This window comes from Onychostruthus taczanowskii, unplaced genomic scaffold, assembly GCF_017590055.1.
Source record: "Onychostruthus taczanowskii isolate IOZ18803 unplaced genomic scaffold, ASM1759005v1 scaffold24, whole genome shotgun sequence".
Taxonomy (NCBI): domain Eukaryota; kingdom Metazoa; phylum Chordata; class Aves; order Passeriformes; family Passeridae; genus Onychostruthus; species Onychostruthus taczanowskii.
The window spans coordinates 6,070,128-6,084,997 of NW_024499684.1; the positions used below are offsets into that span (position 1 = coordinate 6,070,128).

General features: G+C 41.7%; 1 protein-coding gene across 2 annotated transcripts in view; it reads right to left on the reverse strand.

The window, feature by feature from the left end:
• Window positions 1–900: 900 nt before the first annotated feature.
• Window positions 901–14,870, reverse strand: part of TBL1XR1 (TBL1X receptor 1) — a 110,759-nt gene continuing 96,789 nt past the window's right edge. The window contains exons 11-17 of one of the 2 annotated variants that reach the window (XR_005952784.1): window positions 14,264–14,385; window positions 13,717–13,791; window positions 11,211–11,338; window positions 10,863–11,028; window positions 9,872–9,973; window positions 5,299–8,170; window positions 901–3,493 (exon numbers count right to left, since the gene is read on the reverse strand). Coding sequence is in view for 1 of the 2 variants with exons in the window: in XM_041405714.1 (XP_041261648.1) it covers window positions 8,144–8,170; window positions 9,872–9,973; window positions 10,863–11,028; window positions 11,211–11,338; window positions 13,717–13,791; window positions 14,264–14,385 (620 nt within the window). In the remaining variant the exon portion in view is untranslated. Of the gene's footprint in view, window positions 3,494–5,298; window positions 8,171–9,871; window positions 9,974–10,862; window positions 11,029–11,210; window positions 11,339–13,716; window positions 13,792–14,263; window positions 14,386–14,870 lie in introns of those variants that run through there. The other variant, XM_041405714.1, reaches the window with a different exon arrangement.

Here is a 14,870-nt window from a genome sequence, read left to right on the forward strand (position 1 = left end):
ACTGCTCCAACATTGCTGCTTCAAAATCCAGGCGATGCAGAAATCCTGCAGGGCACTCAGACTTAGGTGAAGGGAAGGCAAGACTGGTTTTACACTTGTAAAACAGAGTCCCTCCTCTGTTTTCAATTCATTACAGGCACTTTTCAACAGCAAGTTTCAAAATATTAGAATCAATTTTGATAGCATTACTGAGAAAGCTACTACTTTTGGATATAGAGCAAATCAGCAATCTACAAGAAAAAGCAGCAATTTCACCATAAAGTGGTGACACATTGAAAAGAAACTGTCCAGGTTCCCTCACTTGGATTATGACATGACCCACAATTCCAAAGGAATTAAATCATTATATGTATGATGGATGTATGCTATTTCACACGTGAATCTGAACAGTTTCACACATCTGAAATACAGAACCACATCTGAAATACAGTAACACAAACAACACTGCTCTGCACAGCCAAACTGGGTCGCTGTGTACCACCAGATCTCCCCGACGTGAGATTCCATCGCCAGGAAGGAGCTGCTGCCACGCTCCAGAATCCTCCACACAGCTAGGCTGCAGCTGCAAGCACCACTGGACTCTGCTTCTCTTCCACAGGTGTAGGGGCGAGGGGAAGATGGAGCATATGAAACACAAAATCCATCAGTTCCCCTGAATGGAATTGCAGGACAGGGTGGCAGGGAGGGTGTCACCATCACAGGATCTACCGTGTGCTCACACAGATCCTGCAGCCACACACTGCATTAGCTCCTGCTGCTGTGTGCACCTTGTCTTATGTGAAAATGTACCAAACCAAATAGTAAAAACAGTGTTTCAGTCTGTCACTTCCCCAGCCTAATGATCTGCAAATCTTCCATCCCAAGCGTCTAAAATTATTGGTATATAACATTCAGCCAAGGTAATATCAAAATATATTTTATTCTGGACCTCTTTCAGATCTGATTCAAATTACAGTTGTCAAAGCAATACAATGCAAAGGGAAACTGCAACAGAAAATGTGCCTAGAAGGGATATAAGGGCCTTGGGGACAAATCATTGTGATGTAGAACCAAAATACATCATAAAGTGTAATTAACATGGTCCAGGACAGTATAGAACATCTATATCAGTCTTCTTTAGACAATAATCATGAAAACTGAACAATAAAAGTCCTTTAAACAAGTACAAAAAACTGTCATGGGCTGGTTTACACTTTTACAACAGTTGTAGTTTAACTGGATAACTGAAGAAATGATGCAGACATTTTAATCCAGTGCTATAGGTAGGCTCACAGAATTAGACCCAAAGGATTTGTAACTCCAAATGAAACCATTACAACTACAATGTCAATGTCAGGAGAGAGAGAAAATTACTTCTGTATTCTAGAATTACTGTTCTGCACACTGCAGTCTGTTGAGGACAAGATTGCAAAGTACACTGGACTAGCAACAACATGCAGACTGTTTTCTTGTATTTACCCACAAATGTCAAAAAACATTATGAAGTAAAAATGAATGATTATTTAAAAATAAAAAAACAAAACAAAACAAAAACATGCCTCAAGTTATTGTCAAGCTTCAAACTTAAAGGCAGAGAAAGCGAATTATGTACTCAAAACTACTGATCTGAAGCACTATTAACACTAAATCTGCAATCCACTCGAAATGGCAGATTTTCCTGGTTCGTCTGCCTCCCACCAGACTGACAGTGAAGACAGTCACACTTTCACAGCTCGTGGTATTTCAGAGCTTTCTCTAGAGGGAGAAGTGAGGACTGCTCCATGTCTCTCTCCCTACGGAAAATGTCAGGGATCTTGATGGAGATTTACTGCTGTCTCCCGAAGCCGCATTTGCTGCTAACATGCCACAATGTTGCTTCTGCTTTCTTCAGGCGTCTGGAGAGGGTGGAAGTGATCCCACCGGGGAATGGCTCTACAGGGCTTTGGGAAGGGAGGAGCTATCCTGCTCTTCAGCCAAAAAGGAACTGGGCTAAATCCAGCAGGCCCTGCTCTGGCGAAACCCCACGGACACGGGGGATGAGGCCGATTTTATCCGCACCGGGGTTCGGCACGGCGCCGCCAGCGCTCGCCCTGGCAAGGGTGGAGTGACAGAGCGTGGGATTTTTGGGGAAGTAAAGATTGCAAAAATCAGGTCCCAAGGCTCCCCCCCACTTTGCTGAACACACAGCCTTGTATTTACAGGCTGAACCCCCCGGCCTGCAGTGGCAATGAAGCTCCTTTAATGAATTAAAGGTGCCAGCTGCTGAGGTCGCTCTGCTGGCAAACCGGCACGGCCGCCCGGTGCCACCCACTGCTCTCCCTGAACACAAAGGACATTCCCCATCAGACGCCCCAGCATGAGGTAAGCAGTGTAAGGAAAAAGGAGTGCTTTTTAAAATGAAAATCAATTAAAATTGGTAGAAATCTTTGGCCTTTCTCTCAAGATGCATTAAAGTGTCACGAAATCAAGAAACATGCTTTGAAATGCCATGTCGTTCTGACTCTGGTAACTACTACCTCCCCTCCACCCAACCCAGAAAAAGAGGCACTTTTAGTGTTTCATATAAGATTTCCAATCATCTAGTAGACATGCTAAATAACCCTGCACAATGGTAGTCCCAGAATAAACTCAGTTTATCAACATTACAAAGAGTCTAAAAAAGCTTTTATGAAGACCTAGATATTCTCTTAACTACACTAAAAAGTCCACTGGTTGGGAATCTTTACATCAATTTAAAAATGCAGAAAAAGGTGAAGTAAAAATAGAAAAAGACAAACTCTACAGAAACCTGGATCTGGTCATGCAAAAATGACAAACGGGATTCTGAGATGGATGCACAGAAAGACAGCGAACTCAAGAGCAGTTCATTTCTTACCCCATCATTAATTCTGAGCCCAGCTTTTCCCCTTCCTTTTATCCTCTGTTTGGATATTTGCCTGTCATCGTGTTGAGCAGATAAAAATAGGAATGACTCCATCCATGAGACTGAGCACGCACGTACACACTACACAAAGTCAGGGCCTTGCTGCCATTTGGCTTCCCCTTTGAAAGGAGCAATTTGGACAGTCTACCCCAGCCTGGAACACGAGGCCTTTGTGTTATCAAAACAACAATTAAAGTCACGGTTCTGTGGTGTTTTTGTCTGGTTTTTGGTTGACAGGGTGGCAGAACCCGGCGTGCGGCGGCTCCGGGTGCGCAGGAGCAGCACTGTGGCATGCGAGGCAGGACAGCTACGGCTGGAGCTCGGCTTGGGGACACCAGCCTGGGGACACCGGCCTGGCCCTGTGGCAGTGGGACACCTCAGCTTGGGGACACCGGCCTGGCCCTGTGGCAGTGGGACACCTCAGCTTGGGGACACCGGCCTGGCCCTGTGGCAGTGGGACACCTCAGCTTGGGGACACCGGCCTGGCCCTGTGGCAGTGGGACACCTCAGCTTGGGGACACCGGCCTGGCCCTGTGGCAGTGGGACACCTCAGCTTGGGGACACCGGCCTGGCCCTGTGGCAGTGGGACACCTCAGCTTGGGGACAGTGAAGACAGTCACACTTTCACAGCTCGTGGTATTTCAGAGCTTTCTCTAGAGGGAGAAGTGAGGACTGCTCCATGTCTCTCTCCCTACGGAAAATGTCAGGGATCTTGATGGAGATTTACTGCTGTCTCCCGAAGCCGCATTTGCTGCTAACATGCCACAATGTTGCTTCTGCTTTCTTCAGGCGTCTGGAGAGGGTGGAAGTGATCCCACCGGGGAATGGCTCTACAGGGCTTTGGGAAGGGAGGAGCTATCCTGCTCTTCAGCCAAAAAGGAACTGGGCTAAATCCAGCAGGCCCTGCTCTGGCGAAACCCCACGGACACGGGGGATGAGGCCGATTTTATCCGCACCGGGGTTCGGCACGGCGCCGCCAGCGCTCGCCCTGGCAAGGGTGGAGTGACAGAGCGTGGGATTTTTGGGGAAGTAAAGATTGCAAAAATCAGGTCCCAAGGCTTCCCCCTCTTTGCTGAACACACAACCTTGTATTTACAGGCTGAACCCCCTGGCCTGCAGTGGCAATGAAGCTCCTTTAATGAATTAAAGGTGCCAGCTGCTGAGGTCGCTCTGCTGGCAAACCGGCACGGCCGCCCGGTGCCACCCACTGCTCTCCCTGAACACAAAGGACATTCCCCATCAGACGCCCCAGCATGAGGTAAGCAGTGTAAGGAAAAAGGAGTGCTTTTTAAAATGAAAATCAATTAAAATTGGTAGAAATCTTTGGCCTTTCTCTCAAGATGCATTAAAGTGTCACGAAATCAAGAAACATGCTTTGAAATGCCATGTCGTTCTGACTCTGGTAACTACTACCTCCCCTCCACCCAACCCAGAAAAAGAGGCACTTTTAGTGTTTCATATAAGATTTCCAATCATCTAGTAGACATGCTAAATAACCCTGCACAATGGTAGTCCCAGAATAAACTCAGTTTATCAACATTACAAAGAGTCTAAAAAAGCTTTTATGAAGACCTAGATATTCTCTTAACTACACTAAAAAGTCCACTGGTTGGGAATCTTTACATCAATTTAAAAATGCAGAAAAAGGTGAAGTAAAAATAGAAAAAGACAAACTCTACAGAAACCTGGATCTGGTCATGCAAAAATGACAAACGGGATTCTGAGATGGATGCACAGAAAGACAGCGAACTCAAGAGCAGTTCATTTCTTACCCCATCATTAATTCTGAGCCCAGCTTTTCCCCTTCCTTTTATCCTCTGTTTGGATATTTGCCTGTCATCGTGTTGAGCAGATAAAAATAGGAATGACTCCATCCATGAGACTGAGCACGCACGTACACACTACACAAAGTCAGGGCCTTGCTGCCATTTGGCTTCCCCTTTGAAAGGAGCAATTTGGACAGTCTACCCCAGCCTGGAACACGAGGCCTTTGTGTTATCAAAACAACAATTAAAGTCACGGTTCTGTGGTGTTTTTGTCTGGTTTTTGGTTGACAGGGTGGCAGAACCCGGCGTGCGGCGGCTCCGGGTGCGCAGGAGCAGCACTGTGGCATGCGAGGCAGGACAGCTACGGCTGGAGCTCGGCTTGGGGACACCAGCCTGGGGACACCGGCCTGGCCCTGTGGCAGTGGGACACCTCAGCTTGGGGACACCGGCCTGGCCCTGTGGCAGTGGGACACCTCAGCTTGGGGACACCAGCCTGGGGACACCGGCCTGGCCCTGTGGCAGTGGGACACCTCAGCTTGGGGACACCGGCCTGGCCCTGTGGCAGTGGGACACCTCAGCTTGGGGACACCAGCCTGGGGACACCGGCCTGGCCCTGTGGCAGTGGGACACCTCAGCTTGGGGACACCGGCCTGGCCCCGTGGCACTGCTGGCCCTGGCCGGGGCTCTGCCCGCAGCGCTCGAGCCAACGGAGCCGACGTTCCTGACAGCCCTGTCCTGGACACGCTGGAGCTCTGGTGTTCTCTATTTCTGAGTGTGTGATGCTATGCTGAAGCAAATTGCAACCAAAACAGCTGATGACTGAGAAAGAGGAAAATGGCAATACCCTAAAACATGGCTGTGTGATTTTGCAGCTATGTCACAGAATTCCACCACAATTCGGTTTAGATTGGCTGAAAGAATCATCCAATAACTTTTATGAAAATGAATAAACTGTCCATATTAAAATACAAAAGTACTATCAAGAATCACTTCTGACTTTCAGATTTAAATTCAGTGCAATTGACAAATGCATTGCTAAATGAAAAATGCAGCTTAAACATACTCAAAACATTTGTGTCTATTCCTGGGAGCACAGTTTAAAATTATTGCACAGATTTTTTTTTTATTTTTATTTTTTTTTCATTAAATGACAGAGGTCAGCCACAGTCATGGACCTCCAGCAATAAAAGCAATATTTCAAGTGCCAGACACTCAATATATTAGGTTTCCTACATATTGTAACTCACAGGGTAATTGCTCTAAACATTTCCAATATGTTCCAAAACCCTAAAAATAGCTGGCACAGAACCACCACAGATAACTGTCTTTATGGATATGACTTGGTGTTGGTTTTAAACACTGTGTATGATAGCAGTATAATCCTGGGGTGTATATAAACCATGTATTATTGTTGACTCCTCTCAACCACTGGCAAATTGCTACCCTACCTTAGCCAAACTCAGACTTGCTTCAAGTCATGTTTATTTCATGGAAATAGCAGAAATCGATGCCCAAAGAACGATGGTTAAAATGTCAAAGCTGCATTATCTCAATTTAATGAATTTATACTTAACTTTGAGAGGGGAAAAAACCCCAAATGAATAAAAAAATAGGTTAGAGACTAACAATCATAAGTCACAAAATTAATTGTGATTGAAATAGTGTTATAAAACCGATAACTTTGCAAAGCTCTGTAATATAAACCATTCCTTAAGTAAAATGTCTGTGACATAAATTTGACAACCTCTCTTTTTATAAATTTACACTCTTGGAACCTTATGCAAGACATGATGCAACCTTTTCGACTACACATACGCATAAACACAACCTCATGCTATCATTTACAAATAAAATCACTATTAGTATACTTTTAATCACATGAGCAGAAAAAGGTTTGCCATATACATCTGTCATTGTAAGAAAAATACTTGATATTGTAAACAGAGTAAAAGACACTATATAGTAGTGATTATTAAAAAAATAGCAGCTTACATCTACCCTATATTTGGAAAAAAATGTAGTCACAAGATACAATAAACTGCAGGACTGGAGCAGCAGGGGAATTAGTGCAAGTATTCATCTTTTAAATAAGCTGAATCACTGCTATTAAAATAAACTTGAAGCAAGTCCTCTGTTTAAGATCTTTTTTTTTAAATCTAAGGTAGTAAACATTTTGCCTCTTAATGGCAGTGTTATCAAATATATGCCAAAGATTTTATTTTAATAAAGAAAAATTACATGAAATACTTTTAATACTGGAGTTTGGTTACAATTATACATCTAAGCTCCTACAAATAATGATGGGCAACTCTCAAAGAAGCTGTGGCGTGAACCCTTGTCCAGAAAGATCTTAACCTCTTAAACAAAATCCCCCAGCTATACTTTGCTCCTTTTCACAATAGTGCACAATTTAACCATACTTTAGCTATGGTCTTAAAGCAACAGAAGATGCATTTTTCCTCTTTTATTTTTTTCTCCTTTTTTTTTGCACCCCTGTTTGTTTTATTTTTTCCTGTGTTTTTGTGCCCTTCTGTTCTTAAGTTTGGCAGAATTATGTCCCAAATAAGAAATTACTGCATTTCAGCCATGTCACCAGAAAAATCAAACATAGCATTATACCCATTTCTGTCCTGCTTTGTAGATGAGAAGGACGTGGAATATCACGCTGCAAAGAAGGATTTTTTTTTTTCTTCTCTCTCCCTAATCCCTTTTCCACCCTCCCTCTGTTCACAAAATTGTGCTCTGGGAGCCACAAAATGTACCAAACACTATCAGGTTCAAACTACCTCTTCAAAGAATGCATCAAAACATGTTTCAAAGAAACACCTTTTTTTTTTTTTCAAGGTGAAAAAATATAAACAAGAAACTAAATCACTCCCTTACTTCATGCATCCGTAAACTTAACCAAAACAAAACAGAAAACCCAATGTTTAAAAGCAAAGAAAAAAAACTACTGCTGCAGATTTCTGTAAGTCCATTTTCTCTGTACACACAAACTGCTCAACTACTGAAGGAAAACAAAAATACCCCACAAATCCACGTGAGAATGGATTTCATGGGGGAAGGGGTAATGAAGGCTGCCATTAGTATCTTCTGATTTTGGTATGTATATGGGTCTGCTCTTGTATATGGTATATTTCTCTCTCTCTCGCTCTCTTCTGTTTTTCATATCCAAAAACCTTTAAATGTTATTTTGGGGCACAGCAGATTCCAGCACTTGGTGAACAGGATTCACAAGCTGTGACAAAACTCTGTCATCCTCTTCAGGGTGTAATTTTTTTTTTCTTTCTCCTCTTTTTTTTTTTTCTCCTTTTTTTTTTTTTTTTTATATACAGTATATGTATATATTTCTTTTACATTTGGCTGTAGTGGACTGGCCATGGTTCGATTGGGACTATAGCAGTACATGGGTCAGGGACAGTCATTTTGGCTATGTACACATTCATAGTCGGTCCATGGCTTCCAACTAAGAGCGCTATTTCCGGAGGTCTAGTACACAAACCTGCAAAGAGAGAGACACACATGCAGCAGCTGCACAGCACCACGCGCTCCCACAGCTCTGGTGAAGAGTCAGAGCAAAGCCTGCCACGTGGGTTCTGTCAGCTTAAACTTGTATCTGTTATCAATGATTAAATAATATCAAAAGGACCAGGTGAGCCCTTTATGAACTAAGGGCACTGCTGCCTCCAGAATTACTATCAGAGCAGCAACAACATCTTATGTAAGCTGTTTGCCTGTTATTTAATACTGTGAGGCTGAGCACTGACTCGAATTTCATTTTATATTTTTACAGACTAGATTCAAGTACATGGACAAGTACTAAAATAGATCAGAAAAAACAGGTAACGGTGTACAAATTCCAGTTTTAGTCTTCCCAAAATCTCCACTAAGTAGTGCTGCTGGGTCTGTCAGATATAGAAATCTATTAATAAATACAACCACACACAAGATAACACCAGGTGCAAGCACATTTAAAATAGAGTGGAGAAGAAGGGCTTTTGCTAGCAAACAAGATAGAACACATTAAATCCAACATTTTTAAAAATATCAGAAACTAAATGAAAACAAATCTATTCCAAATACAATCAGCCTCTTGGGCCAAATTAATTGGAGGACTAGAAAGGTTACACAGCATGTATAAAAAGGGGTCATCTGGGGGGAGTGATAATCGATTTCTGCTCAGGATATGCCTTGGGCTTTTGTCCTTTTATGACATTGCCTATACTTACAAGACTAAAATGATATAATGACCAATCAAAATTAATTCTCTAAAATTTAGGCTTCTTAAAATCCAGAACTTCCTATTTTGTGATTTGAACTCTAACAAAACAACCTTACTTACCAGCAAGGAGCATTGAGGAGGGAATTGCTTTGGCACCTGTGTTAAGATGCCACCTGAAATTCTGCACTACTGAGCTGCCAGGATTGCTTTTTCCTGACATTTGTTAAAGGAAGCTACAGCACTTCAAAACACAATTCCCTTATCAGCCTTATTTTACTTTAATTTTACTTTTCCTTAGGCTTTCCTTTTCTTTCTTTGCAAACCGTGGTGAGACAGAGGCAAGCAAAAGCCCCAGGCCTGTGTTCCTTATGGAGACCCTGCACATTCCCATCCCACTGCAGCTCCCTGCAGGGCAGTGTCAGAGCAGCCAGGAGGTGATGCTCCAACACCCTGCAGTGAAATGACAGTGGGAGCATTCATGATTAGTTAAACATGAATTTATTCCCTGCTTTTCCTAGGCAAAGTAAGCAGACTGATATTTATATATAGCTGCTGACATTTTTAGGAACTTTTTAATTACAAGCATTTAGAAATCTGTGCTTTGTTTTGCTGTTGAATGCAATGCAGAAGGTATTTCATTCCTGTCATGCACTATAATAATATCACCTACACTGAACATCTTCCCTCGAAAAGGGCAGAGAAAGAAAAACAAATTTGTTTCCAAGCCAGCCACACTGACACAGTAGGCCCCAGAAGGAACAGAAAATATAAACTGGAGATATCTACACCTTCTGAGGTTCTTGGACTGGAATGAAGATATTCTCCTTAAAATACCACAGGAGGGTTACAGTTGAAAACCTACAGCTGAACTGGCTGCATTCAATCTTCAGCTAGAGAAGGAAATTTTGTCTCCATTGTTGGTTAAAAGATTTCCAGATGATGTTTGTTATTGGAAAACCAGCCAAGTCAAGCAACACTTACTGAACCATCTGAAGCACTTGCTCCAACTTTGTCTCCTGCTGCATTCCAGCAAACCTCAAAAATCCCTCCTGTTCCCCGATAACTGTGAACTAGGGCACCTGTCTAAAAAAGGGACAAGGCAAGTAATTAATACAACAAAATCAAAGTGAGCAAGCACAATTTGTACGTGTAAAATTTCCTCACTGTTTTTAAAAGCTAAACTTCTCAGAGGAATGTGGTCCAGAAGAGAATTGTGGACAGTCTCAGCACCTTGTTAAGGAATGTGGCACAATCATTGCATCTGAGCTCCTGTGTTTGATGGGCAAAACTGGGGAGGGTCACAACTACTTCCAATTACTAAAACAAGCCTTTCAGAAATTAATACCCAATGCCCAGTAGCCAGAGATTGCATCACGCCTGACAACAAGGTCTTTAGACTTTCAAACATAACAAGCCCTTTTTTTCTGCCAGAAATACAAAACAAGGAATAGTATCCTTTTTGAGAAAGTTTCATAAAAATACTTTGTCATCATTATCTTCCCTCACTTTGCATTCTCTTGTTTGTCAGTGAAATTCAATGAAACAGCCAGTCAGATTAGTATGTCTACACCCAGTCATCATTTTTCACAAAACCCTTGTTTTATCAAGAATTTAAAGTTCAGAGTTAACAAAGACTATTTTTGGATGAAATATGTTCTTGGAGAAACTTTTTTCAACGTGGGGTTTTGTTGGTGAGTTTTTGGTTGGGTCTTTTTGGGGTTTTTTGTCCTTTTGTTTTTGTTTTTTTTTTTTGCTAAGACAATGTAAAGACAAGTATTACCTCACCACAGGCAACCATTCAAAGAGAGAAATTAAATGTACAATCATTAAAAGAAATAATCTCAGAACAAAGAGAAAACCAGTGTGTTAGGAATGACAAAGCTCTTTGTGGCTGAAGTATAATGGATAAACAAAGGTTGGAAGGATGGAAAAGACCAAAACACAAATTCCTCTACACAGACAAGAGCAATACCTGTGTATTCCAGATGTGTACACATTTATCAAAGGAGCCACTGGCCAGGTACCTGCCATCAGGACTGAAAGCTACACTGTACACAGGTTCTTGATGTTTTGTCAGAGTATGAATACAAATTCCTCTGTCTACATCCCATAACCTAACAGTAGAATCAAAGGATGCACTGTCAAGGGAAAAAAAAAAAACAGATTTATTACATCTCAATTGAACATATTTTTGTTGCTAATACAAATAGAATATGATAAAGTATCTTACATGCTTCAAAACATTCTGTGAACTTACATTTATAGAAAGTGAGGTAAAAATAATGTTTAACAAGCATTTAAAACCAGGATTAAATAGTACCTTGCTAACATAAGATTGGCATTTGGATTATTTGTTCCTGGTCCTGTAGGACTCCATTTGATAGTATAAATTTCTTTGTTGTGTGCTTGTAAATCATGGACACAACTGTCTTGTTTCATACTCCAGATCTATGATAAAAAGGGAGGAAAACACAAATAAGTTAGCACAATATTGTATTAAAATACATGTTTCATGTTTTACATGTTTCTCCTGTATCATTTCCAGACTGACTGTTATCTTTTAGGCCACTCAAAACATTTGCTACAATTGTTGGGTTTCTAGAGTAATTATGCCAAGTTTTATTCCAGGACCTTTCATTCTCTAAGTCCCCAGAGAGGTGAATTAATAATAACGGTGCTGCCTGTAGAAACCAAACTGCCTGAGTGAACTGCAAACCCCTTGAAAAGTGCAGGGATGAGAGCAGATGCTGAAATGAGAAGAGCAGTACGTAAATGTTCATGTCTGAGTCGATAAAATATCACGGTCCTATTTTTAAATGAACTTCTTGCTACACAGACTGAGTGAAATAAAGGGATAGTAGAGACATTTTCTGTTTTCATACAAATCCAGAGACACAAATACCACTATGGCATTTTCCTGACATATTAGTATTTGCATTGCCAGATTTCAGTGTTCAGTGCTTCAAAGAGTTCATTAGAGGACTCCAACTCCTGTATGATCACGCCCAACAAACAAAATAACTTTATTCTATTAAGAGTTTATATGGCTTCTACAGAAGGGATTTGGGAAGGCTTTTATATGGCAGAAATTTTAAAGGGTAGATAACCACCTGAATGCTATTTTTAATAATATCTGTCTCAATAATGCTTTTTGTTGGGAAAAGCTACCAGGAGCATGTTTAAACACAACCATGTTAAGCTGCAATTGAGGTGCATGTCTAAACAAATGGTGCTTTTCAGAACTGCTGCTTTGCTGAAGAGGAAATTGATTTCCAATGTGCAGACAGAACTGAAATTGTATTTCCAGTTTAATTGATGGGATCAAAATCTAGCCTCTCTTCCCAAAACTAGCATAGATGAAAGAGTCTGTATCAGCTGCCCTAGAGAATGTTAAGCTGTAGATAGGAACTGGCCAAGTAAATAAATCACTAGGCACCTTCCATGTGCTTCCAAACCTGGTATTTATTCCTTCTGCCATTGAAAAGTAAGTGATCCACAAGTGATTAGTGATGCGTAGACTTAGCCTCCAGCATGTGGCTTTTGAGCTAATCCTGAACAAAATAGTAACATTCTTTCCAGCCTGGGCTCCATTTGAAACAGCCACCAAGAAGTTAATTGCTTGAATCCCACAAATGCTGACACATTCCCAGTTGTCACCTCTACTCATGGAGAGGCAGCAGCAACAGCAGCTCAAGCTCCAGACTGGAATTCATCACCCTGGACTTTTAGCTGTTTAAGTATTAAATACCTGGCTTAAGCTGGCTATTTTGACTCCATGCACTGCCAGTGGAGAACAACTGATGCTCTCAGGGGATTCCTCATCACACTTAAGACACTTAGGAAAGGATAACTTGCTCTTCAGCAGTGCTAGACACTGCTGACTGGAGATGTCTAGACATCCAGCTTTAGACTGGAGGCTTAATGCTTAAGTGTTTGTATTTAGATAAGGTGATTTCCCCTGCCAGAGCCTGACCGTGTGCCAGCAGGAGGGATATGTGGCTACTCATTCAGCCATTCCCTGATTAAACAGCAGTGAGCTGCATGGAATTAACTGTCCCAAGGGTTACTGGCAGGACAGTGCTGTCCATGTAAAAAAGGTATCCTGAAATTCTACCAAGCACAGGGCTGAAGGTCCCAGTGAATATAAAGCATGTGTACCATGGAAGCAGCACAGGCCTGTCAGGCATGAACAACCTCATTTCTGCTGGTGGCAGGTTTGTAGGGATCTCTAGAGTGCCCTGAAGTCACATGTGTAAGCTGCAGTGTCCTCTGCACTCACAAGTTTGCCCCTGTTCTACAAGAAAGCACATAGCTGAGAATCACTTGGAGGACAAGTGTAGGTGTGACTGAAAACCGCAGAATGACTCCTGATGAACTGGAAAAATCCAGGCCAGCACATGGCCTCTGAAGAAACAACATGCCAAAGATTTTAACTAGAAAGAAAGGGAAAGCAGAAGAAAACCAGGAAAGGAGCAAGTCACCCATTCTTGAATGTGCTACCTGACATGCATTCCAAATTTTTTCTTTCAACCAAAAGCAACCATCAAGCGTGACAGTTTAATGATTAATGACCTGATTCTGTGAACAGCTAAAAGCACCTAATAAATCATGCTCCAAGTCTCAGGCTGGCAGCCTGTAACAAGTCCTCTGGACCAAAGCTTGGCCCTGATTAACAAGGATTTCTAGGATTGCCTAACCTTGTTATATTAAAAAAGAATGAATATAGGGCAACACAGCAAGTACAGTGATAGTGCTGGAATGTCCAGGCTAATGGAGTGTATTCCAGAGTCTACAAAGACAAAGCCCAGCCCCAGAACTCCCATTACCTTTAGAGTCATGTCGTCAGAGCAGGATGCCAGCAGATTACCAGTTGGATCCCATTTGATTGCATTTACTTCATTCTAAAAGTGAACAAAGAGAGTAAGTTGGAGTCTTCCCTTCCATTACAAAATGAGCTTACAAAAGATAAAGCTGGACAGCAGTTATGAATATTTGCATAATTGCCAGGATTTTAACACTTAATTTTTATTCATAGCTTTGCCTTCAATAACAACTAACAGCTTTTTGCTATCTATTTATCACATTTCCCATGCATTCCTGTACACCACCTGGCAAAGTCTTGAAGTTATCATGCTTCTTCTCCTAAAGCTCACTCCTGCATCCTGACACTGGTAAAACAAGCTGCACAAGGGGGTGAAAATTGTTCTGAACACAAAGATTGTAATTGCCATAAGTCCTTAACCATAACTACCTATGTGTGCATCTACTGCCTGTAGCCAATTACCCAAGTTCTGGGTATTGGTAAATTTACTGAGCCCCCAATCTCTAACTAATAAAAATATCACAGAGCAACCCCCTTTTTGCAGTACTTACTGTGTGACCCTGGAAGGTTTTGATGGGCCTATCTTGTCCTAGTTTACAAACGTGAATACACATGTCTGTACTGCAAGAGGCAAATGTGTTGTTACTCTGCCAATCAACATCTAATGCTGGTGCTAAAATAAAAAGAAAGATATTTAATACTATAGTACACACTCTGCAGGAATTTGATATACAAATTTAGCATGCACCACCTTGGAACAAAAGCCAACAGGAAGCAATCATTAACTTTACAGCTGTTCTGAAGATAAACACTATGAACAGTAAGAAATGCAGCTAAAACAAGTCTTACACAAAATGGAACAAATTTAATATAAGTCATCATAATATGGAACATATTAGAAATCAAAGCTATACAGAAGACAGTGCAGCAGGACATCAAGCTGTAGTTAAGTCATCTATAAAAAAATCTCAGGAGTCAGCACAAGAACAGGCTCCCACAACTTCACACATCATCATGCATGAGCTCATCTGCACCAGCAGCTCCTGCTCACCGATGGGTGAGGATTTATTTCCTTTCTTAATTCCAGCATTGTAAGGTGTGGCAACTCGAAGCTTGATCATGGGCAACATGTTCCACTTGATCAAGCCAGCTATTTAT